General features: G+C 46.5%; 2 protein-coding genes across 2 annotated transcripts in view; one reads left to right on the top strand and one right to left on the bottom strand.

Moving 5' to 3' along the window:
* The first annotated feature begins 3303 nt into the window (after positions 1 to 3303).
* PSMC5 (proteasome 26S subunit, ATPase 5) lies at positions 3304 to 18161 on the top strand. The gene is made up of 12 exons (XM_066587516.1): positions 3304 to 3428; positions 6283 to 6354; positions 8090 to 8159; positions 9561 to 9658; positions 9734 to 9790; positions 9866 to 10096; positions 10928 to 11054; positions 11263 to 11453; positions 12642 to 12740; positions 13633 to 13743; positions 15331 to 15417; positions 17711 to 18161. The coding sequence occupies exons 1-12, from the start codon at positions 3381 to 3383 to the stop codon at positions 17762 to 17764; spliced, it is 1245 nt and encodes a 414-aa protein (XP_066443613.1). The 5' UTR covers positions 3304 to 3380; the 3' UTR covers positions 17765 to 18161.
* The window catches only part of SMARCD2 (SWI/SNF related, matrix associated, actin dependent regulator of chromatin, subfamily d, member 2), a 59261-nt gene continuing 50617 nt past the window's right edge, over positions 18148 to 26791 (bottom strand). Inside the window, exons 12-13 of the mRNA XM_066587515.1 lie at positions 26355 to 26456; positions 18148 to 24600 (exon numbers count right to left, since the gene is read on the bottom strand). Of these exons, the coding sequence (XP_066443612.1) occupies positions 24547 to 24600; positions 26355 to 26456 (156 nt within the window). The 3' untranslated portion in view covers positions 18148 to 24546. The remainder of the gene's footprint in view (positions 24601 to 26354; positions 26457 to 26791) is intronic.

The raw sequence follows: 26791 nt of genomic DNA, 5'->3' as shown, positions 1-26791 counted from the left end.
AAACTGCTCCTGTATATGCTGCCATTCAAAAGAATGGGGTTCATATTCGCGCGGCGTTTCACGGCCGTGTGAAAGCCATCTCGGGCTGGGTTCACACCGGACGGATTTGCTGCGGAATTAACATAGTAACATAGTATGTAAGGCTGAATGAAGACAATGTCCATCTAATCCAGCCTGTCTATCCTACTGTGTTGATCCAGAGGAAGGCAAAAAACCCCAAGGCCAGAAGCCAATTAGCCCTTTTGGGGGAAAAATTCCTTCCCGACTCCCTAATGGCAATCAGACTGTTCCCTGGATCAACCCCTAATAGTTCCTACCTGCCTGTATACCAGGATTGACACTTAACCTAAGATTTATATCCTGTAATATCCTTCTTCTCCAGAAAGACATCAAGTCCCCTTTTAAACTCCTCTATGGATTTTGCCATCACCACTTCCTCCGGTAGAGAGTTCCACAGTCTAACTGCTCTTACAGTAAAGAATCCCCTTCTGTGTTGGTGATGAAACCTACTTTCCTCTAATCGTAGCGGATGTCCTCTTGTTACCGTCGTGGTCCTGGGTGTAAACAGATCGCGGGAGAGATCCTTGTATTGTCCCCTCATGTACTTATACATGGTTATTTGGTCGCCTCTTAACCTTCTTTTTTCTAGAGTAAATAGTCCCAATTTGGATAGCCTCTCTGGGTATTCCAGTCCCGTCATTCCATGTATTAGTTTAGTTGCCCTTCTTTGAACCCCCTCCAATACTGTGACATCTTTCCTGAGCACCGGTGACCAGAATTGTACGCAGTATTCCATGTGAGGTCTGACAAGTGCCTTATATAATGGAAGGATAATGTTCTCGTCCTTCGCCCCTATACCTCTTTTAATGTACCCCAAGACTTTATTTGCCTTTGCAGCAGCTGACTGGCATTGGTTACTCCAGTTTAGTCTATTATCCACTAATACCCCCAGATCCTTTTCCATATCACTTTTCCCCAGCGGTACCCCATTAAGTGAATATTTGTGACATCCGTTCCTCCTGCCCATGTGCATAGTCTTATATTTTTCAACATTGAACTTCATTTGCCATTTTTCTGCCCAAGCCCCCAGCTTATCCAGGTCCGTTTGTAGCCGTACATTGTCCTTCGTTGTATTAATTATATTGTATAGTTTTGTGTCATCTGCAAATATTGATATTTTGCTGTGCAGCCCCTCTATCAGGTCGTTGATAAATATGTTGAACAGAATGGGGCCTAATACTGAACCCTGTGGCACCCCGCTAGCGACTGTGGCCCAATCAGAGTACGAACCATTTATTACCACCCTCTGCTTTCTATCATTGAGCCAATTTTTTACCCAATTACACACGTTTTCGCCCAGTCCGAGCTGCCTCATTTTGTATATTAGCCTATTATGTGGCACGGTGTCAAAGGCTTTAGAGAAGTCCAGATATACGAGATCAATAGATTCTCCCCGGTCCAGCTTAGAGCTTACTTCATCGTAGAAGCTGATCAGATTTGTCTGACATGAGCGACTCTTCATGAATCCATGCTGGTGAGGAGTTATTCCCTTAATCTTCTTGAGGTACTCATCGATGGCGTCTCTCAAAATCCCCTCGAAAATTTTTCCCGTTACTGAAGTGAGACTTACTGGCCTGTAGTTACCAGGCTCACTTTTGCTCCCTTTTTTGTAAATTGGAACCACGTTGGCAATGCGCCAGTCCAATGGTACTACTCCGGTCTTGATAGTGTCTAGAAATAATAGGTATAGCGGCCTAGCTATCTCGTCACTTAGTTCCTTTAGTATCCTTGGGTGTAATCCATCTGGGCCCGGCGATTTATCAATTTTAGTTTTCTTTAGACGCTTTCGCACCTCCTCCTGTGTTAGGTATGAGATATTTTGTGAGGGGTTCGTTTTATTCCCCTGCATCTCGTGTGGCATTTCCTTTTCTTTGGTGAATACACTTGAGAAGAAACTGTTTAGTAGATTTGCTTTCCCTTCGTCATCATCAATGATTTCTCCTGCATTGTTTTTTAAAGGGCCAGCGCTCTCCCTGCAAATCCTTTTGCTGTTAATGTAGTTGAAAAATAGCTTCGGGTTGTTTTTGCTCTCTTTTGCGATCCGTCTTTCTGCTTCCTCCTTGGCAGTTTTGATCGTATCTTTGCATATTTTGTTTTTTTCCCTGTATGATTTTAGCGCTTCTTCGCTGTCTTGTTGCTTTAGTAGTTTGAACGCTTTCTTCTTTTCGTTTATTGCCCCTCGTACCGTCTTGTCGAGCCACATTGGTTTTCTCCTGCAGATTGTCCGCCCGCGGCTCCTAAACCCGGGATTAGCCAGCAAAGTAGACGAGATTTTGCAAAAATCGCATCCACATGCTGCGGCCAATCCGTTGCAAAAAAGGGTGAGGAAATGCCATGCAGTGCGGAAATTAAAGACGCTGCATGTCAACTTTCTTCTTCCCGCAGCGGCCTCTATCCTGACTATGGAAAGAGATGGCCGCAGCAGAAATGCAGGTGGCGCGGCCGCTCCGAGACCCACAACTGCGGTTTTCCAGCGGAATTCTCACATTTTTCACTAAAAACGGAGCTCGCGGTCGTGTGAATGGACAATAAAACGCTGGCTGTGATCGCGTAAAACGCCCATTCAAGCAATTATAAGGAGCAGGCGTGAAAAGCTAAAAACGCCATATATCCGCTCGTGGGAAAGAGCCCTGAGGCCGCCTGCAGACGGGTGGGTCGGATCCCGCTCTGAGAATTCTCGCAGCGGAATGCGGACCCGCGCCCCTGCAGGGACCTAAGACTTACCCGCTCCCGCATCTTCCGTCACTGCTATGCGCCGGCGCGGCACGGAGCCGGCTCGTCACGACTGACATTTCTGCGCTGGCCTCTTCGAGAACCACACAGAAATAGCGCATGCCACAATCTTTTTTCCGTGTGTTTTCACGCGGACAAATTGCGGCCATCTGCCTAGGATTGTGTATTGTAATGCAGTCCTATGCAGGCGAGCACGGGCGGAAATTCTGCAGGACATCCCGCCGCGGAATTTCCGCCCGTGTGCAGGGGGCCCAAGGCATAAAATAATAATAAATCCGCTTAAGACACAATTAATAATACTTTATTTGTCACTTCTGTAACAACTCCACCAGAGATCGGCTGTATTTTGGTCGCCCGATCAGGTAAATCTTCCAATCCCGTTTAGCACAATAGTCGTATAATACAGCTGGGTGGCTGCAGCGCTTCCAGTAGCTTCACTCCACGGTCATTACAATTACAATACAGCAGATGGCGCTGCGGAGCTTCATCGTTCTGCACAGGACGCTCCCGCTGGTAGCCGTACTCTATGGTAGCAGCAGGAAGTCCGGTCGTGCCGCTTCCGGTCCTGAGTCACGGTGAGGTAGAGGATGGCTCCGCCGGGCGAGTACAAGATGGCGGGGGACGGAGCGGAGCAGGTACCGGCTCTACTGTGTATTGTGCCTGTATTATCACTGACCTAGCGGACGGCGGTGTCACCTGCCCGCTGCCTGGATATACAACCTGCTGGGACTTGTAGTCCTACACGGGAGGTGTCAGCTCAGTAGCAGGCTGCTTCCAGTGACTCTGAGGTGGCCAATGGGCAGCCCGCCCCTGTGTGCAGGGTGTGTGGCGTCCAGGCGCCGCGCACACCCGCGTTACGGTTCTGTTGCGCTCGGACGTCGTCCACACTTGCGTCCCGGCCCCACAGACGTCGTACGTTTTCCGTCAGGCGCCATAGATATGTTGTATGATGGAGTCAGATGCATGGCGGGGCTCCTGGTATAACTGGGTATGGCGGCGCCGAAGGCTGCGGTCACACGGCGGGAACGGTTGCGGATTTTTCTGCGTGGATTCCGCCTCTAAAACCCTCCGCTGCGGTTAATGCGCAGGATTATTGCCGCAGACCGCCGTGTTCAATGCACAAATCGTATGCGGATACCCTACGCAGATTCCACGAAGAAGCGGCACATTACGTTTTTTTTTTGCAAGAAAAACCTGAATTCGCAAAACGCCGTAACGCATCGACTGGGCTGCGAATCCCATTGAATGTAATGTCCGCTGTGTGACCGTGCTCTGAGGCCGACTTTAGCGCCAATTGTTGCCCGGCGCTAGGTTTCCGTTTTCTGTGCGCGCATTGTAGTAGTGCAAAAAATAAATAAACGTGCTCCATTTTTCTGCAAATTTGCGCACCAAACGTCCCCATAGAAGTCAATGAGGATGTGCGCAAAACGCAAAGAGGGCGCAGGACGGAGAACACGTCTGGAACTCATTAGACTGATTGGCCGTTTCAGTCGGTGCGTCTTAGTTTGGCGCACGCAAGTGAACTTGTCTCACGGACGCAAAATGTGCCGTAAGGGTTCACTCGCACCAGCAGTTTTACGTAACAACCCTGCCGTTACTTCCCATGGCGCCTCGTGCAAACAGCGTGCGAATTGTAGGCGCAAAAAAATGCAGCGTGACTCTTGGCCCGTATTACGCACCAAGATGGTGTCCGGTGATTTGTCGGCACGCGGCATACAGCGATAAATCGCACACGACGCGCTTTCCATGGGATAACGATGGAAAGCACAGCCCAGTAGACACGAGCGGAAAATCGCTCACATCGTCTCATTTGTGGGAATTTCCATCCTCACGTGTTTAGGATCGCAAGTGTTTCCCGTAGACTTCAGTGGGGGAACATCAGATCGCAGGACATGCGAGCGCCACCGATGTCCTTTAAGATCCCATTGAAGGCAATTGGTGAGACGTTCAAAAGAACAGACTTCATATTCGTACCCGGTTTGTGCGCACAAGAATATCGCTGGTGTGAGTCCGTAAATACAGGCTTTTTTTTTTTTTGTGCCATTGAGCTGAGCAGTGAGGCTGCCGAGTATCCGATCCGCTGGAGTTGGATACCGACGACCTGTCCTGAGGATTCTGTCAGTATTGTGCTGCCGCTTTACATGCAGAAGCCCAACCTATAAAGTCACATAACATTATAACTAGCTAGGCCCAATGCCCACGGATGGAAATTCTGCGCCAAATTTCCGCCATTGCACGCTGCCATAGGATTGCATTAGTTTATGCAAACCTTTGCTGACAGCAGCGATTTAAAGGGGTTGTCCCGCGAAACAAAGTTAGGGTATACACTTCTGTATGGCCATATTAATGCACTTTGTAATGTACATTGTGCATTAATTATGAGCCATACAGAAGTTATTCACTTACCTGTTCCGTTGCTAGCGTCCTCGTCTCCATGGTGCCGTCTAATCTTCAGCGTCTAATCGCCCGATTAGACGCTCTTGCGCAGTCCGGTCTTCTCCGTGTTGAATGGGGCCACTCGTGCCAGAGAGCTGCTCCTCATAGCTCCGCCCCGTCACGTGTGCCGATTCCAGCCAATCAGGAGGCTGGAATCGGCAATGGACCGCACAGAAGCCCTGCAGTCCACCGAGGGAGAAGATCCCGGCGGCCATCTTCGCAAGGTAAGTAAGAAGTCACCGGAGCGCGGGGATTCGGGTAAGTACTATGCGTTTTTTTTTTTTTTTCAACCCCTGCATCGGGTTTGTCTCGCGCCGAACGGGGGGGGCTATTGAAAAAAAACAAAAAAAACATTTCGGCGCGGGACAACCCCATTAAGTGCCTGAAAACTCGCACGGTATTAAAATCGGGACATGTCCTATTTCTGGGCGGCCCTCACAGAGGCTTGCTCATAAACGTCACTGCCGGCGCTGCTCTGCACATGCACAACTGTGCATCAGCCGGCACATCGCAGAGCGGAGAGAGAAGACGCCGGACGGGTAAGCAGGAGGTCAATGCAGGGGCCGCTGCGTGAATCTTGCAGTCGGAATCCGACCCGGGCAGTGGGCATGAAGCCTTATAGTCTGTATTATACTTCAGAGCTGCACTCCTAATTCTGTAGATTGCCGACCCAATTTCAGTGACAAACTTGATGTCAGGCACATCCACAAGAGGGCAAGCAAGCGCCAGTGTCCTCACCTCCACATATACAGGACTCTAAAAACAAAAAGCCGCTTTGTCCTGTAGCCTGCTTGCCGTATCGCAGCAGTAGAATTAGCTGTGGCCCACCACAATGTTGAGATTTTGGTAAAACTGCCAGCATGCCTGAGACAAATGGGGGCTTATTCACACAAGCGGATAATCGGGGATCGTAGGGTTGTCAGTCATCCTAGTGATATCCTGCAACTTTCTGTGGGGAACTACAACTACTTCGTCCGGTTTTGTTTCTGTTCCCAATGTAGTAAAAAGTTAAGCTGTTAGAAACCCCCCATAATTTCTCCTCTTCTCTTGCAGATGGATATGGATGAGACGCGCGGCGGGACCGGTTTGCGTCAGTATTATTTGTCAAAGATCGAAGATCTGCAGGTAAGACGTGAACCGCAAGAAGTTCTAAGAGCCGGTAAAGCCTCGTCAGCGGAGGTGATGTTGGGGGTTATGGAAGTTATAGGGGGGTTTCCCACAAACAAGGCTGAGTGATAAATGTATGGCTGGTCGGACCCCCTGGGATCACAAGAACAGCGGCCTTACGGTCCACCTGCTGGAAGGAGCGCTCGTCTGTCTGGCTGGGTGATCAGGCATGTTTGTGGGATGCCTCCTTCATGGTCCTTTTATGTGTATTGTATATGTTGGTTATCCAGGGGCTCATTCACATGCACGTACTTGAATTGCGTCTTACACAGGTGATGTGCATATAATGCAAGGCTCAATGGCAGTTCAAATACATTGAATTTCGCATGTCCCACTATCGGTTTTCATTGCGTATAATACGCACATACAGAACGCAGAATACTGTGTATTATGTGCAGTAAAGCCCTATTCTCTATGGGCGCGTAATAAACCGTACATACGCAATTATGTTCAATGCTGCTTTGAGACAGAGCAGGGAGTTTTAAATAAGAAACAAGTCACACTGCGGACGGCAGCGTGTGTGAGATACTGTCCTGCGCAGCAATAGTCGGGTCGCACAGCAGTAAAACACTGTAGTACCCGCAGCGGTTTACGTATACGGCCGTGTGAATGAGCCCTAAGAGCATCTTCACATAGATTTCTTGCAGACATTTCTGTGACTGATAAATCTTCGACACGTCGGAGGGGGGTTTCTTCAGCACAGCATGGGATTTACCGTATTTTTCGTTCTATTAGATGCACCGGTCTATAGGACGCACCCCCATTTTAGAGTGGGAAAATAGGCGAAAAAAAAATTGAACTCACCCAGGGACAGCGCAGGGTTAGTGCCGGGTGGTGGAGCAGAGGGAGCAGCAGAGGTCTGAAAAACCGGCGCTCCATATCACAGCGGCGCTTGTGTGCAGCAGGAGGAAGGAAGCCGTTTGGTGGAGGCGGGGAGCAGCAGTAGTACCCGCCGGCGCTCGCGACCAATCAGAGGTATGTATGGGCAGCAGTGGGGAGGAGACTAGTCGCACATTTGTTCGTGCGATCCCGAGTTTAACATGCAGTCGCGCTAACGAAATCACGTTCGAGCATTAAATTAGCGATCGCGCTAAAAATGGCGATCGGAACAAATTTTTTGGAACATTCGCTCTATATGACGCAGCAACTTTCCCCCCCGCTTTGGAGGGGGAAAAAGTGCGTCTTATAAAGCGAAAAATACGGTATCTATTTTTACAGGTGCGTATTTGTTCCATCTGCTGGCCGTGTATTCCGCGGGCCGCACATACCCATTATGGCCCGTGAAGCTATATGCGCGAGCAATTTTATCATTTGGTTTTTCCGCCACACGGATTGGTGATTTGTGTGACACAAATGGCTGCGCGTCGTATTCCCATCTGTCTTTCTGGGTGAGAATAGGACGTGTGATGTAATCGGTCTGTGCTGGTCGGACCGCATACAGACAGGTGTCCTTGTGCTGCTGCTGCTCGTCTGAATGAGCCCGTAGATGTATAGGGGAGGTTTTCCAGAGAGATCTGCTGCACGAGGATCTTCCCCAGGTATGAACTAAGCGTTGATTGTGGTCATATGACTGCAGACCTCCAGCAGTTGGCAGGGGCTTACGTTTGATTAGTTACACTTAGACTCTGAATGTCCTCATCCCGCCTCTTGGCACTTACTGTCGTCAGGTAATACTACGTCTTTATATTTCCAGTTGGTTGTAAATGAAAAAAGCCAGAACTTGAGACGTCTTCAAGCCCAGAGAAATGAGCTCAACGCAAAAGGTATGGTGCAGATTTAGTACTGGAAATACGCCAGTTCTTGTATAGATTGTACCAGAGAACGGTCTTACATGGTTTGCGCCACATTTATCATTTTTTACAGATAATCTGAAAGGGTTGTGGCTTAGTTTTTAAGAAAAAAAGGGACCTGGACGAAATGCAGCACTGTGCACCAAGTTGTCGCACAGTTTGGGTGTGAACTAAGCCAACTAATGGGTGATATGAAGTTAGACAAGACAGTCTGAAGATGCACCAGATTTATCATCCAGAAGAGTCCCTGATAAATCTGGCACATTTAACCCCTTAACGCTCCAGGACGTACGTTTACGACCTGCAGCGTCGGGGTATGTATGAAGACAGATCGCGGGATGACCTCTCTTTATGCAGCATGGGTGTCAGCTGTTTATTACACCTGACACCCGCGGGCATAAGCTGCAATCAGCCGCGCAGCTAATCAGCTCTATTAACCCTTGGAATCACATACAGCATAATGTACATTCTCATAATACTGACTGCTCGAGTACTGCCGCACTATTCTGTCCCTTAAATGGGTTATCCTGCCAAAATCATTTAGCTCCTACCACAGGATAGGTGATAAATGATTGATTGTGGAGCATCTGGTCGCTTGGATCCCTAGGTGTCAGAAAAACTGTATACAGAGTCCGCTGGGTGAACAGAACAGCTTTGCCCACGCCTGACCACTGCTCCATTCAGTTTTATGGGGCTAACATATAGCTGAATGCTGCCCTTGGCTATCCCCATATACCATGAATGGAGCGGTGGTCATGCATGCGAACTGCTGCTGTATTCATCAGACAGACTTAAGTTGCACTTTTCCTGGATCCCTTGTTCCCACAGTTGTACCCCCAGCGAGCGATCATTTATCACTTAACCTATGGATAGATGATTTTGGTGGGATAACCTCTTTGATTGTAACAATCAAGGCAAAAACTGAGAATCTAGCTTTCTTTCTAAAGTAAATGTGCCCACCTCACTCCACAGTCTTGTCCATATAGTTCCCACTGATTGTGGGATCTATAGGTATTAGTAACCTGTATACATAATGGCAGCTCTTGCCCAGGACCTCAACGTACCAGTAGACTTCAGTGTTGGCGCCTAGAAGGCGCCTGAGGATCCTCCTTATCAATTAATATGGAGACTATACACTTGTGAGGACCATGGTCAAACATCTCAGAGGTTGGCACAGAGAGCCATAGTTGTAAGGCCAGTGTTGTGACTTCAAGGACATCAACTCTAGTGAGCACTGATGGAAGAGCTATTGTTGTCCAGAGCAGACTTTTGCTGTTATTCCATATTGCATTGTTAGGTTTAGCATACATGGGTATATAAAGCACTATTATACATCCACTTGCTATAAGAGACCTCCAACCTGCTGTCTTCCAGTGCGTCTGCTGCGTGAGGAGCTGCAGTTACTTCAGGAGCAGGGATCCTACGTTGGAGAAGTGGTGCGAGCCATGGACAAGAAGAAGGTGTTGGTCAAGGTGCGTGAGTGCTCCTCACATCATGGATGACTTGTAGAAAGACTACACGTAACTAACAGACCTGTCCTCTTTTAGGTCCACCCCGAGGGGAAGTTTGTTGTAGACATCGACAAAAACATTGATATAAATGATGTGAGTATTCTTCTGCGGATGCTGCGGTTCTGTAACTGCTGTAAGAAATGAATTACTGACCCCAAATTCTGTTAGGTGACCCCAAACTGTAGAGTGGCTTTAAGGAACGACAGTTACACCCTGCACAAAATCCTGCCCAACAAGGTCGACCCGCTGGTATCGCTGATGATGGTGGAGAAGGTTCCAGACTCCACTTATGAGATGATTGGAGGTTTGGACAAGCAGATCAAAGAGATAAAGGAGGTCATCGAGCTGCCAGTCAAACACCCTGAGCTGTTTGAGGCACTGGGGATCGCACAACCTAAGGTGGGAGACTTTCTTTTTAGCTTGTGTGATGTAGGGCAGATCGTGAATGGGAAGGTTGTCTTATGAAGAGAACCCTGTCCATATACCTTCCTGGGAATATAGCCACATGACAGAAGGTGGTGGGGTCCTATATTCAGGCGCATGGACACTTTATTAGAGCTCCCTCCCCAGTCTCGTGTAAAAGGGAGTTATATCCCTTTTACATGAGACTAGAGCCACCTAAATGACTGCATGAGCGCCGACGTCGCCGGTAAGGTTGTTAGCGCTCATGCAGAGAACACCACTGGATCGCGGGCTTCTCGCTCAGCACTTCACCTTCTAGATGAATTGGAGAGCGTTTACCAGGACAAGAGTCCAGCAATGTCGTTTTTTAAAATTTTTTTATGGTGATTGAAAGTCAGCAACTACTATGGTAAACCAAGATTTTGCATTTACACTGCATGATTATTGCTAGATTTCGTTCGTTTAAACGAATTGTGAGCGATATTCGTCCCGTGTAAATAGCATTTTGGTGTTTTCTCATAGTGGCCATTCTGTGTATCTATGCCCTGGTTACATGTTCATTTTCCATATGGTAAGAATGGCTATTTGCTTGGCTTCCATGATCTGCCCATCACTAACTTATAAGTGTAATGGTGGGTTTCTTTAAGAAACGTGAGGCCTGACTTGATCACCGAGGTTATATTCTGAAGTATGGTAAGTGACTGAGTTTCTGTAGGATTTGCAGATGTTTGCATGTATTTTCTGCCCCACAGTTTATGGTAGAAAGTTGGCTTTCTTGCATATTCAGTGGATGTGACCTGATTATTGACTCAAGAATCTCTTTTGCAGGGCGTGCTTCTTTATGGACCCCCGGGTACTGGGAAGACACTACTGGCCCGTGCTGTTGCACATCATACAGACTGCACATTCATCCGTGTTTCTGGATCTGAACTTGTTCAGAAGTTTATCGGGGAGGGTGAGTATCATGTTCTGGCATTGTGAGGGGTGACTGTCCTTACTAACGCTGAGTAAGGATGCTTCATGTGATAATGCAGGAGCCAAAAACTAGATTGAGTCATGGTGTGTATTCAAGAAAAGTGTATAAGTGGAATGATGTGTTACTATTACTGCTTGGGTTTTGTATGCTTACATGCATGAATTGTAAACCTGTTGTATATTTCTAGGTGCTCGCATGGTGCGAGAACTCTTCGTCATGGCTCGAGAACATGCTCCTTCTATTATCTTCATGGATGAGATTGATTCAATTGGATCCTCGCGGTTGGAGGGGGGTTCTGGTGGAGACAGTGAAGTCCAGCGGACTATGCTTGAGTTGTTAAACCAGCTGGATGGCTTTGAGGCTACAAAAAACATTAAGGTGCGTTATGCCCTCGTACTGTGACTGTTAAGAATCTGCTGAAAATTTAGCTTTCATGGTTCAATATAAATCTATATTCACATAACCTGTGCTTATTTCCTAGTAAGGAAGGTAACTACCATGTTTCCCTGAAAAGACCTACCCTAAAAATAAGCCCTAGCTACACTACATGGGGGGGGGGGGATACTGAGCAGGCAGTGTTCGGGCCCTCTCGCTGCTCTTCAGCAGTCTTCCATGTAGTCCTCAGCGCTGAGAGAGCATTCTCTTCCTGGTAACGGGGCTTGAATACCCCGCCTTCAGCAAGACTGTGATTGGATCACGACTGCTGTGGCTCAGCCAATCACAGCAATCACTTGCTGGAGGTGTGGGTATTCAAGCCCCGTTATCAGGAAGAAAATGCTTTCAGTGCTGAGGACTGCCGGACCGCCGCAGACCTGTATGAGGAATCCAGACGCCGCCTGCTACGTGAGTATTTGTACACCCCGAAAATAAGACACTGCCTCTTTTGGGGCAAAAATTAAGTGTCTTATTTTTGGGGGAACACTATGTACCGGCAGACTGTTTGTTGGGTTTTGCCTCATCGGTGTACAGAAGGTTTCCGGATAGCTAGGTGTGAGAGGTCTGTGATGTGCATCAGGCGGGGTAGAGTTACTCCTTATGGAGACCATCAAGTCTTTTATAGATTCTCTTCACAACTCCTTCGCAGTCTCCACAGGGAGTGACTACCTGTCCCGACCCACATCACAGGCCTCTCACCATGCTGGGTAGAAGCCTACTGAAAACTGATGAGGGGCAAACAGTCTGTCTGTATATCCTTCGTCATGTTACATGATCTTAAGGTATGATATTTACTTGTAGGGAAGCTACCTTCCAATAGGTGGCACTGCTGAGGCATTGTAGCATCTATTTGCATAGCAAATTTCACAGAGGAGCATTGTATGGCCTATAAGTCTGCTCACGCTTCCTTCGTGGAGAAACTCGACACCACCTGACCTAAATTTAAGAGGCGCCCTCCCACCCTCACATCTCCATCAAATCGCGGTGTTGTCTTCCGTGGACAAGTATGGATGACTGTGGCGTCTCATCTTTGTGTACTTGCTCTTTAATTGACGGGGGCGCGGGTAGCATTTAACTTGTTTTCGTATTGGACTGCTGAATATTTTTTTCACCCTGGTGGTTCTTGCGCAGGTCATTATGGCAACTAACAGAATTGATATATTGGACTCTGCTTTGCTGCGTCCCGGCCGTATTGATAGGAAGATCGAGTTCCCTCCTCCTAATGAAGAGGTAATTACCTGCGATGTTGTGGGCTATAGATTCTGTCCTTCTTATTTTCTGTGTTCGTTGTGCATTTCATCTGTTCTGTAAAGTGGTTTTCCAAGACTTTATTTTTCTTTAATTTAACCCACTCCCCCAAAACGGGCTTTTCCAAATGGGAGCCAGATCACATGACCTGTGACTTCACCGATTATTTTGTGCTCAGTGATCTTCCATAAATGGGTCACATGGCCTAGTAATGAAGAGGCACTGGTCTGTTTATGGCATGTCAGTGACTATCTGTTTTAAGGCCTCACATTGGCTGCAGCATGCCTATCAGTAAGTATCTGCATGACCCCTGCAGCCAAGGAGTGATGAAGATTAAAGGGGGCTTCTGGTGCTGGATATAATTTAAGTATTGCTGCAAATGTGCTTAAAGTTAAAAAAACCCACTATACTTGCCCTTCCTCTTTCCCAGCAATCCAGCCCTGTGCTCCTTCTGTGACCCCAGCAGCCAATCAGAGGATGCAATTCTCCTTGCATCACAGCATTTAAGTTGTGATACCAAGAGAATGGCACCTGACTGCTGTTGCTGTGTTTTGTTTTTTTTTTGTTTTTTTTTTACCTTTTTAACACATTTGCAAATAAAAAATCCAGCAACCAGACAGCCCCTTTTAACATCTTTATTTCCCTCCTCCTAAACCTTTTTTGTATCTTCTCCCAATAACACTAATAGATGATGTTTTGCCGTTGGGTAAAGCTACCATTGGTGCTATCAGTTTGAGGTGTAAACCGCGCTGGTAATTGTACTGGTTCTTGAGAAGTAGGTAGACCCGGTACAGAAGTTAGTATTGCCGCTTAAGCTGGTTCTTCCTACTCTGTATATACAGCAGGTATGAGCTGAGGTGTTTTCTTCACACAGGCCCGTTTGGACATTCTTAAAATCCATTCACGGAAGATGAATCTTACACGCGGAATCAACCTGCGTAAGATTGCAGAGCTGATGCCCGGAGCTTCTGGGGCCGAGGTGAAGGTAAGAATCTTTATACTGCCATTCTCCAAGCTAGTTACATCTTGTAACTGAAGCTGGAGATGTCTCTATTGGCTCCGCACTCGGGTCCTTGCAGATGGCAGATTAATGGGGAGCAGATGGATGTTTATAACATGGCCCTATAGAGCTCATCACCGCCCACAGTCCCAGGACACAGAACACTGAGAACAGATGTGGAAACTATTGTGAAATCCCAGTTTACCCCCTGGAAATATCTGCGTTTAACACCCATTCCGAAGAATCTTACACCGTGACCACATTTTGGGAGTAGCTCTAATGAGGACGTGTGCCAGTAATCTTCAGAGCTGCTTTTTCTGCCTTTTTAGTATTGTTTCCATGCATGTGTTCTATGACCAGTTCTGCAAAATTTGGTGGCATCTCCTGAAATCACTAGCAAAGCCCTTTTTTTTTTTTTTTACTTTGTGACTCATTACCTGCTTCCATGTGAAACCTTTTAGGATTCACAGGATAGGGCGTGACTTGCTGATCGGTGGGGATCTCTGAGACCTCTGCTGATCTTGAGACTGGGACTCCACTGTCTTCCTCTGCCTGTCGCGGTGGGGGTTGCTTCCTTCTTCCGTAGTGACGTCAGAATGCATGGAGCGCTGGCCAAGCATATACGTTCCATGCGTTGTTCATTTTACTGGGGCTAATGGAAATGCCCAAATGGGTGCTACTCGGGTATCTCTGCAGTCCCATCGAAAGTGAATGGAGCGCTAGTATGCTTGTACAACCAGTGCTCCATTCAGTCTCCTCACTGTGGGGGTTCAGTTACCCTGTAGTGGAGGATCAGGGGGGGACATGGGACCCCCATCAGCAGTGAGACCCCCCCCCCCAGAGCAATCAGCCAGTCATAGGCTAGGAGATAACTTGTAATCTTGGTCCAAGCCCTCTGAGTAGTGTCACATCAGCGTTTTTTTTTTTCTTTGGTCCAAAGTTCTTGATGACTTTTTCTCAGGATAGGTCATCAAGAGCAGATTGACAGAGGTACAATACCTGGCATCACTGCCGATCAGCTGACATGGAGGAGCTGCGTCTACCCGGAAGAGTCCAAACACCATCCACTGTGTAATGGCTTGGTGTGCTACTCATGCTCTCTCCCATTCACTCCAGAGGGCAGCAGCATTATATTTTAGGCAGTGTACGCACAGCGTTATTTACTACACACCGTGATTACATCAGGGGGTTCCATCACAGCTGCTGAAAACGGCATTGTGACGGAGTTCCAAAAGGGAACAACCAGTCACTGTCATCAGTGAAACGGACACCACTTTGGTATGGATTTTAGAAGATTTTTGTTTGGAGTATAGAATAGCCGAGTTGGTGATGCCATTCTATACTCCAAATTAAATAGGAATGAACAGAAACCCTTGTAAAACTGATGCTAATGTCAGTGACTGCTTCTGTTCCTTTCCAGTCGGCGGTGGGGTTAGTGCTGTTTTTGGCAGCTGTGGCAGATCCCCCTGACGTAATTACACAGCATGGTAAATAAATGCTGTGTGAACGCTGCTTACATGCTCAGTCCTGGCTGTCGGAGTAATCTGTGTCTTCTCACTTTCATGATTACAGGGCGTGTGTACAGAGGCGGGCATGTACGCCCTGCGTGAGAGAAGGGTGCATGTCACACAAGAAGACTTTGAAATGGCAGTGGCAAAGGTAAGATGATGGCTCCTGCTTAGATAGCAAACGGATTATCCTGTCTCCTATCGGTTTGAAGGGAAATCGAGAAAAGTAGATAATAATGGCCGCCTTCTGTAATGGCCAAAGCTGCTTCTGAATGTAGCTGCAGTCAGATTTCACCGCGGGCGTCGCATTATCAGAGGAGCTAACTGAACATTTGTCTGACACTCAGAGATATCCAGATCTCAAAGTGGTGGCATATCGCTGGGATTTGCCATCACTTTTGTGGGGTTCTAAGATCTGGGACCCCCGCTGATCTTGCATATGAAGATGCTGCAGTGCTGATTTAGCGCTCTCTCTCATTTTAAAGGGGTTGTTCACTATTGATGGCCTTTTCTTAGGATAGGCCAGTAATAGTAGATAGGTAGGCGAATGCTGTCTGGGACCCCTACAATCAGCTGTTCTCTGTGGCGCGCGATTGTTGGCCGGATTTCTGCAGGAAGCAGGCGGTTCCTTTCCCACTGCAGTGGCCTGGCTTGGTGTTAAAGGCAAAGTTTCCATTGAAGTCAGTAGGAACTTGGCTTGCAATACCAAGTGTGACTACTGCAGTGGGAACAGAGCTGTCTGCTTCCTGCAGCAATGGGCTAAGTGAGTGCAATGTCATAGAACAGCTGAATGTTGGAGGTCCTGGGAATGCAGCCCACACAGGTGGCCTGTCGTGTTGGTGGACCATCAATAATTTACAAGTGGACACCCCCTTTAATGATTTTCCTGCACAGTAGTTGGTAGAGTGCTGCTAAGAAGGTAAAAAAATAATGAAACCGCTGCAGCACAAATCAGTGCTGCCGTCCCCATGGTCTTCAAGGTTGATGGGAGTCCCAGAGGTTGGATGCTACGGATCATAAGGTAACTGGCATATCCTACTGATACGCCCTTGCTTTATAGAGAAAGGAATGGCATTTTAAGTGGATACAAAACCCTCAGCAGCACTCGGCAAGTAGACGTGGTTTGTTGGCACTCAGTTGCACAATGTTTTAAATATTCGTGTTTGTTAGATTTTGGTATTGAAGGGAACCTCCTATAAACACCATAAACTAAGTTACAGTTCTTTATAAGACCGGTCCCGCTGAGTCCGGGGTGCAACTTGTATACTTATTGGGCTCGCTGTTCCTGTGCTTTCACCCCGGGAAGGCAATAATCTCTCAGTATGACTTTTTATTCAGTTTGTGTGCGCAGTATGGGCACAGACTGAATGACAAATGGCCTTACTGATAGATGGAGCGCCAACCTCCTGGGGTGACAGCACAGGGAGCCCAGTAAGTATCAAAATGACACCCCTGAACTTGGCGATATCAGTTCTATGGGCACCATAACTTAGATGCAGAATACACCTAAACGCTACCATTGGTTATAATGGAGCTTCTCAGACATGCGCAAAATGCAGCGTTTTAAGCGCTGTCTGTTCTATTTTCATGCGTTTTTAAATGCGATGCTTCACACATTGAAATGAGTATTTTTGTGGAAAACTGCTATGGATTCTCCAAATGGAGCCGCAAATACTAATGTGAATGAAGTCTTTTTAAGACTTTTTAAGGTACGTTTACTCTTAGGCCAGATGTCTACAGGCTGATTTGAATTGCGGACAATCCACAGTTCAAGCCGCCCATGGGGAAGCATGGGGCATCCGCACTTCAATTAACATGGGCAGATTTGATTTGCGGATGCCACGTGCGGAAAAGAAATCGCAGCATGCTCTATTTTTACTGCGGATTCCGCGTAGATCGGCTCTATTGATCTCTATGGAAGCGAGCGATCCGCAATTCAATTCAATTGCAGTGCAGATTTGTAGGCAGTTACCTCTCTGGTTGCTCGGAGACCAAGTGGGGAGGGGGAAGGCAGGCACTTTGGTACCCCCACCACCGCAGACGATCCACAGTGCATCCGTGATCGCCAGCAAGCATTTCAAAATTTCTGCACAGATACTTGGGTCTACCGCTGCAGAAATCCACACGTGCCATGAACATGAGGCCTGAAAGGGTGAAATCTGTGTCACGATGGCTACACACTGCACCAAAATCTGCTGTTTGTGAGCATAACTGTAAACTAGCGCCAATTTCCCATCAGTGACCTCCTGCTAGACAACTTCTGGTTTAGGAAAGCTGCCCCTTCTCAGACCACTCAGCGGGTTCCCTAGTTCTGTTTTCCCACACCGTATTTGTACAGCATCTAATACTCCGCGACCACAATATTGCCTTTTATAGATCCAACTTGTAGCATTTAACCAACGGATGCAATGAAATGGGCATTAACTCTTTGCTGCCATTTTCAGGTGATGCAGAAAGACAGCGAGAAGAACATGTCAATAAAGAAATTATGGAAATGAAGATGCAGTGAGGTCTTCCCTGCGGGAGCTCTTCTCAGCCGTATTGTGTGTAATGTACAGCTGCTGCTAATGTTCATCCTCCAGCCTCCCTCGTGTCGTCTCGGCACCCCAGGGCAAACACTATTTGGAGAACTGAGCTGCTTTTGTCACCAGCGATGAATACGCCCGTCGCAGGACACCGTGGATCTCTGATCCCGTTCCTTTCATATGCATGTATACCCTTTCATCTGTATTTCTGGGTGTGTAATGGATCACACGGGGGGGACTGAAGCAGCGAGTTGCAGTTGTTGAGATGTCTTTTCGATTATTAGTGCGCTAGATCTGGAGTTGTTTTTGTAATATTACTGAATCTGCCGTCTGTTTTTAATAAAGAACAGAACAAGTAAAAAAAAAAAAATGCTTTTATTATTTCTTAACCATTCAACAATTCTGCAAACAACAAAGAAATATTTAGTAATTGAACACATTTGGACCCCGCTCCCACAGCGCTGTAAACTGCACATCCCTAGATCAGGAGAAGCCACTGCAGCCATTTTAACATGTACCAATCGCCCACGTAGAAGGAACGGCCATTTTGAGGGCCCTGACTTGCGTATGCAGCTATTCGTTAGACCTGACGGCAGGCGACGTGTAATCGCCTGTATTATCCTAGACACGGAATGACTACCTGCTACAATCTAGTAGTTGACTGAAGTTCTAGTTTAAAGGGCCTCTCTGGGGAACTTTGTTTCCCTGGGGTGCAATTGCCACACAGAGCTTGCTGCCAGATTATATATAGAGGAGATCTGTTTCACTCCACTCTTGCATCGTCCCACGTGACCTCCACTGTGACTAGTTGAATCCTAATGCGTCTGCTGGGTGGACCAGAAGTGACATGATTCATTCCTGTGATTAGCCGCAGAGTCGGTCTTACACGAATGAATATTAAATGACTTCCAGGATTTGGTTCAGCACGGTGCGGGTCACATAGGACAACGCTAGACTGGAATGGAGCTGTTATCTCATCAGAATAGGTACCATTACACAGGACGACTGCCGTCCAAATGATAGATTGAATGAGCGAATGCAAATGACAGTCGTTCTGCGTAAACACGGCCAGCAACCGGGTGACCATAATTTGCTCTGTAGCTGCTAGTTTTTCGTTTCAGCACGCCTAAAGAATAGTTACTGGTTGATCAAAACTTGTCTGGTGTGAAGTCAGTCCTTTGCGCTAATTCTGCGCAAAAGCAAACGAGCGACTGGTGATAGTTGCTCCATGTAATGATACCTTTAAGTATCTACCCTGTTCTGCTCTGTATGGCAGCTGCACCCCGGTGAAACACTATAGTTCCCCCAGAGTGGCTCTTTAACTGTTACTTGACGGAAGGGCCAACTCTCTGATAGTTATGTAGCATTTGTTTCCACACTTATGCCAAATAGTACAGATAGTGGAATTTTTCTCTGTGCTCGGTTTTTGAAATTCCTACTTTTAAAATGATATCCTGAGCGAAAATTGCGCCGCTGCACTTCTGACTATTAGGCCAAGTCTGTGCAGTTAGAGGATGTTGTGTCACACGGCAGAAATATTTGAGAATGAAGATTTGTTCAGCCTTTTGAGCTGTAAAAAGAAAACAAAAGTCTGCAAAAATCTGGCGTGTGCAGACATGTTCTTAAAAGGAAATTTATAGTATTTGAAAAGCTGAATTACAAAGGACAGGAAATGGTTAAACAGTACCTGCGCTTTGACACTGGAGCGCTCATACTCTGGCTAAAGACTGTCCCTTGTAGCACTATATGGGGCCGTCTTCAACTGTCGGGAGGAGCTGAAAACTACCTAAGGAGTACGAGCGCGCCAGTGTGAAAGTGCAGGTACTCTTTAAATAGTAACTCCACTTTTCAGAAACTTGGCATGTCACTCGAGTGCTGTTGCCCGTTGGCTATTTTTGCTGCTTTTCGGCTCCTCCCGGCAGCTAAAGACAGATCACATAGGGGGAGGGGGGGGGGTCTCAGCAGTTGGACCCTCACTAGTCAAAAATTTATATTTACAGGAGTAACTACAGTTTTCAGAAACTTTAGACAAAACTTTCTGAAAAGTGTTTACTCCTGTAAATATCATTGTCATCACCGCCCCTGTGCTGTAGCAGTGACGTTCTATATACACATGTGACTGCTGCAGCCAATCACTGGCCACAGCAGTAGACGGCTTGAGACTGCTAACGTCAGTGATTACTGCAGTCACCTGTGTACGGACCGTCACCGCTGCAGCCAATGTAAGCAGGCAAACCACGAACAGTGGAGTGGCAGCATTGGATTGGAATGACTTAATTTTATTTTTAACCATTTCCTACCCTCTATGACTTATTTTCTAATCACCCTATAAAAGTCAGAGGCAACGGCCTGACCTGCTGTGGAAGAAGAAAGAGGCTTTATATTCCCCCTTGCATCAACTAAGAATAAACTGCATCAAAAGCACATTGTTTTTTTTTCACCCCCTCCAAAGCCGGATCTTTCCTATATCCCCTCTAGAGGGCAGCTGTGTGGCTTTCCCAATACCTGCACCTAACAACCTAGTCAACGACTATAAAGGACCTTTTCACACAAACGCAAATTTTTCCGCAGCTCACAGAGGAATTTGCCATCACGAAAATCTGCACCAAAATCCGCATGCCTAAAGGGAAGGTCTTGATGTGGCATTGGGACAGAACTCGGCCATTTTCAATTCCACATCAAAATCGATCATTAGTCGTGCGACTTTTGGGGCAGACTCTGCCCGTGTGAGGGGTCCCTGAACTGCTGCTGTGCCGACAATTAAGCCCTTCTGGCCTTTCCTAAATCACATTCAAGCAGCAAAAGACGCCTTGTTCCTATATCGCAACTGTTCCTGAATGATCATTCACAAGGCTTGTGAGGTTCCTATGCGAACCGGAAGTAGACGTTGCATCCTTCCGTAGGACGTGCCCTGAGAAAATAACAATATGGCTCCAAAGTTGCACGCTCGATTACGCATTACAAGGCGGATTCACAGCATCAACCCCACACGTCCCGCGTACGCCGCATGTGGAATGCTAAGATTTATACACAGGAAGTTATACGATGCACCAGCAGGGAAAGAACAATGGGGCAAATTTACTAATTGTAAGGACGTATTACAGACGAGTGATATCGGTCCGAAATTGCACTTGTATACCTGCGAGTGTGAAATCGCATGTCTCAATAGAAAAAAAAAAATTGCATCACATTGACATGCGAAAACGAGCATGAGCGATGCTGCAAGCACAAAAATCACTGCATGTTCTACCTTTTGGCGTTCCCTTTGCACACATCGCCCATTTTTTCATGAGACCTTAAAAAGCATTGCATGCTGTGCAATGTGATCTTTCCCATTGAAATCAATGAGAAACACTTGCGATCCTCTTATTTGCGTGAAACATGCGCCTGAGGATCGCAATTTCGCAACTAATGCAAGGCGTTTTTGAATGAGTTTCTTGGTCCGTTATCGTGCGCACCCCTGGGAATATAGCCTAATTGTTAATGCAAATTCAGACCAGGTCGCCTCAAGCTGCGCCAACAGTGGCTGATGCTAGACAATACATTTCGTGCATCTTTAGACACTTGTCTAACTTTATGCCACCTATCAGTTGGCTTAGATCGTGCCAAAGTTTTTGCACATGTTGCATTTAAGACACACACCCTTTACTTCTAAACCACTCCCGTTCCTGCCTCCTTTTTGAAGCACTTGCTTCATAAATTGGGTCTAAAGCTTGACATTTTGTGCAAAATTTTTGAGCAAGGCCTAAGCGCAATCACAGTAGTAAATCTGCCCCAACGTTCTGGCAAACAAGGCCGCTGGTGATATTTTAGACAGTAGTGCAAAGATCTAGATTTCTAGCAGTTTGCATAATAAGGTTATAAAACTGACAGGCGTGTCTAGAAAGGAGAATGCAACATTTACAAAATCCTCAAAAACAACAAAAAAAAAACCCTAAACCTTGTACCCAGCATCCCCCACCACAATATAGTGCAAATGGTATTTCTGCTTGAATGAATGAACATACATGCAAAAGCTGAAACTGGAATGCTGCTTCCTGCCCACAAGCTGGAAGAAACTAAGGGCAACCTTCCACGGAATGGCCGGTTTCCACGGGGTTAATCCCCAGATTTTCTCGACAGGACAACTACTTTGTGGACGTATTAAAAAGTTCGCTTGTGTCTGCCATTTCTGCCCACACAGACAGACTACTTGTTTTGTAGAACTGTGACTCTCAGCATGCCCTCCACTCAAAAAGTTGCTAAAAAAGTTTGGATTGTTTGTTTAGACATAAACTGATGATGCGGAGCTGAAACTGAATATTTGGGGGCTGCATTAATATTTTAGTGCTTCCTGATAAGACTTCACACGGGACAACTATTGTCTGAGTAGTTGCTACCTCCAGCGTCTACTCGCACCATAGTTGTCCTGTGTAAAGGCACTCTGTAAAGGCACCCTCAGGACTGATTCACATAGCTGTATATGAGCTGCAATCAAGAAACTGGGGCGTAACTCACATCTGACAGATATGAGCACCTTTCTGATCTCCGCAGACACTGCATATGGCATATCCTATTCTCGTCTCTGAGAAGAGGACATGCAGCAAATACCATCAATGCCAATATCCTCATTGGCTATTATGGACGGACAGCGTACGGCCACATGAACTGACCCTAAGGCTTCATTCGTCACATTGGACTAAAGGTGCTTGATTGTCATTCAAAACTGTTCAAATGAGTGATAATCTTCGGTCTAAGCGCGAACCAATGACTGAACGACGCACGAGAATCGTTCATTCTTCATTCGCAGTTCATTGTATGCAGGTATAAAAACCAATAAGGTTCGTTCGCTTACCGTTCCATTTAAACGGCGCTCGTTTAGTCCCTGCATTTGCTTAGACAGTGACTGAACGATTCTCGCCAATTATGCTTTTGCCTGTCTGAACAGGCTGAACGAGTTAGCGGTGACATCACTGGTTCAAACAAGAATCGGCGCGTCTAAAAGGACCCAAAATGTAGATCACCAGAAAACCCTATAATAGTCTGTTCTAGGATGTTGGCTGGAAGAACATGTCTGAAAGCTACTTTTGGCTTCCTTGAGGTGGCCATAGCATTGACCCCTATTCACTTCTGCAGGGGTCCGGCTGCTGTAATACACTCACTTGATGATGTCATTTTGTGACAATGCATAGTGACATCAGAATTCAGCTTTGCACCATGTGAGCCTGGCAGTCTAATGAGTTGTCTTGCAGTAAATGTCTCTGCAGACGTGCAGCACACAACGCCATGTATGCCTGTTCTGATTGTCTCTTTGCACCTATGCCATATATATCATTCCATGTGATATTCTAGTATGACATGTTTAAAGGGATATTCTCATCTTATAAAGCGATGGCAAGGACATGCCATCGCTGTATGATCCATTGTGTTCCAACCTCTGGGACCCCTAGTGTTTGAGCGTGAGGGGCTTCAGCACTAGTGTAGTATTGTGTGCCCTTCTATATTTTCCGTTCTCCCAGCTATACGGCTGTGCAGGGAGTTACAGCTGACTGTATTGGCTTGAGTGACGCTGTACTGCTTCCCTGCAGAGCGGGTAGTCAGGGCACCGCTATAGACAGTGAAGCGGACAGTGCTAAACCAGGGCTGCGGCCTTTTTACACTCAGTATCTGAGAGGGTCCGAGAGGTTAGCCCCCATCGATCACTAAAGGCCCTTTAACGCACAACGATTATCGCTCAAAAGCCATCTTTTGAGCGATAATCGTTGCTTGTAAATGTGTGCCCATCGTGCACTTTTCGTTCAGCTCAGCTTAAAATCCGTCACCCCTGATAACAGGGACAGCATGCTGAGTTCTCCGCAGGCAGCGCTGATAACATTCTTTCAGTTGCTGTCCCACGGCAGAAAAATAGTGATGTATTTAGAGAACAGACCACCTGCTGTTCTCTAAATACACGCAAATGAATCTAGTTAGCTAATAATGGGCTGATTAGCCCATTAGTAGCTAAGGCAAAATGATTGCTCAAAACTGTCAGTTTCTGACAAATTTTGAGCGATCATCTGTGTGTGTAAATGGACCTTAAGTGATGCCATATGCTACCGATATGCCGTCACCTTGTAAGATTGAAATACCTTTTAAAACACCTGATGTTTACTATTCTAGCTGCTGTAGTGCTTCACCCCTAAAAGGTCTGAGACTTTTACAATGGGTCTGCCACTCAAGATCTCTGGCGATCAGCGGATCGTTGGACCCGCTGTCCGCGTGCTGGAAGCAGATAGTGCTGTCAGCCTGTCAGTATTTGGTAGCGCCTGCAGTACCAAAATAAGTCACTGCAGCGTTGACAGTGCTATTTCCTTCCAGTGTTGTCTGCAGAGATATCAGGTTTGGAGATGATTGTTGGGGTCCCCACCGGAGGATGGGCCATCAATAGTAAAACTCCTGGACAACCTCTTTAATGCACTGGCAGCCTAAAGTGTACATTTATCATTTAGTAAAAGTGTATAAGTAATCAGCTGAAAATTGCTGTGTGTAAACATAGAGATGAAACATCTAGATGAGCGTATTGGGTGACTTAGATTTTCTGCTTTGGCGTTGCTGATTGTCTTAAGCAAAGCGTTTATAGAAAAAAAAAGAAGACGAGGGCAGCATATCCCTACCGTACCTGAGAATTGACACACAGTCATTCCACGGTGACTGGGTACATAATATAACGATTTACATGTAGAAGACATTAATAATAAGGCACATGGAATGTAAGGAAAAGTTGTTCTGGAACACGTTTAGGTGAGACGAATGCCCAGAACCTGCTCAAGCTCCTGTCTCCGTTGCTGGACCTAAAACAGAAAAAAGTTTAATGTAACAGTTGCATTTAAAGCTGTCAATGCTTTATTTACATTGTAAGCGGAGCAATCATTACCTAGTAGCTACTTATTGGTCCTGCTTGAAATAATCTGTCCGCTCAGCTGAGCCATGTTTTTAGGGAAAATGTTGGGACAACATGGTTGCTCAGCTCACATACACATGAGATCGAAGTTGCCGAAAGCCTCTGATCTAATGGTTACTGCAGATGTCTGGGAGATTTGTGCATGCCTGATCCTTTGTGTCCGAGTTCGGGCTCACACGACTAAGTGTAAAACGCTGCATGTGTCACAGACAGCGTGGAGCCGGCCTATCGCTTCGTATGGCAACAATTTTGGACTGTGCATGCCTTGTAAATGTGTATGTACAGCGTTGATTATGCATCCATAGAGAACAGTGGTCTCTTTTGCACGTAATACACGCTGCGTTTTTTGTTTTTTTTTGCGTGTGGATTATATGCAATGAATATTTGCAAGTGTGAATGGATCAATGAAAATCAATGTACTTTGATTGACTCCATTCGCCGCGTATTATGCGCATGTACATCGCGCATAATACGTGGTGAAATTACGCTCCAGTGAGCCTGGCCTGAGGCTGACCAACCTTTGTCATTGATATAAACGTGCAGTTTTCGCCGTATTAAATGGTTATTCTGGGACTTTTCACATTTTCTTTATTGATGACCAACAGAACAATAGATGATTGGCAGCGATCCGCCACGCAGATCTCTGCTGATTCCTGGGGCAACTGTCACTGCACTCAGCGCAGGAAGCAGAAAGCGCGGACTATAGTGCATGGGACTGGGTTGATATTGCAGGCGGAGGTCGCATTGAATTCAATGCAATACCAACCCGCTTTACTGCGGTCAGCGCTTTCTGCTTCCCATGCTGACTACAGTGACTGCAGCCCTAGAAATCAGCGGATTGGCAGGGATCAAAAGCAGCAATAGAGAACATTTTAAAAAGTCCCAGAATACCGGTTTAAGCATGGGTATTTATGGGGAGGTGGGGTGACAGCTATCTAAAGTGCATGCCCTATATAATGTATCTATTATAATCATATTCTGGGCGGCATGTCATTTGCTATTTGTAGGCAACCTCAGTACAAAAAAGTCTACTTTTAGCATGTGTAATGTTCTTATATTGAAGACATAGAAGAGGGCAATTTTATTCTACATTCTTACTTTTCTGCTTTAGTTAATAATTAAAGGGGTATTCCTATCTCAGACTTTTATGGCATATTCACAGGTGCGACCTGCACCCATCTTTAGGTCAAATGCCCACAGACGGATTATCGCTGCGTAATTGAGGTCAGACACCCGCCGCGAATTCCACAGCAATGACTGTCCATAGACATGCGGTGGTAAATGATTCACCTCTGCCCACGAGTGGAAATCAACTGCGGGGAAGTGAGCACTGCGGAAGTACCGCGAGAATCCGCCTCATAGCCCAGGGCCGACACGTCATGCCCTGCAGTAGCTCGCCAGGCGAGACACTCATGGCAGATCAAGAGAGGTGAGTATGGATCTCTGCGGGCGCCGCAGTTGGAATCTGACCCGGGCCACGGGTATAAGGCCTTAGTTGTGGCTCCCACTCTAGTTGTACGGGATGGTTGGGATTGCAGGGTGTTTGGCTGAATTTGGGAACATCCCTTTAATACATTAGGAAAATATTCCAAGAGAGGCAATATAACAGAGGTGTGAGTGGATCCGAAGAGGACAGAACCAAACCTTGAAGTAGATGTGTCTCCCCACGGCTTCTTGAGTCCACGGTTGTTGGTAAAAGTCTGAGTGTCTTTCCTCCTCTGGATTTCCCATCATATCTGTCATGATCTAAGAGAATCGATAAAACATAAATGTAACAAGTCATGTGTATCAGTTCATCCCTAAACGTATGCAAATTGGCCCAGTATTTACCCCCAATTAACCACTTAACAACCAGTATTTTGGTCCTAAATGACCCATTACTTTTTAGCGATTTTGTGAATGTGGTAGCTTGTTGGCCATTACTTTATTTGTTAGGCTCCTATAATAATTTTTGCACCATTTTTTGGAAACTCTTAAGGCCCATTTACACGTAACGGTTGTCACTCACAATTTGTTCAGATGAATGAGCGATAATAGTTCAGTGTGAATGCAAATATATTGCTCACTTGTCGTTTGCGTTT

Source organism: Eleutherodactylus coqui, chromosome 13, assembly GCF_035609145.1.
Source record: "Eleutherodactylus coqui strain aEleCoq1 chromosome 13, aEleCoq1.hap1, whole genome shotgun sequence".
In the NCBI taxonomy this organism is placed as follows: domain Eukaryota; kingdom Metazoa; phylum Chordata; class Amphibia; order Anura; family Eleutherodactylidae; genus Eleutherodactylus; species Eleutherodactylus coqui.
The sequence above is the reverse complement of the archived record's forward strand: the minus strand, read 5'-3'. Positions and strand labels throughout refer to the sequence as shown.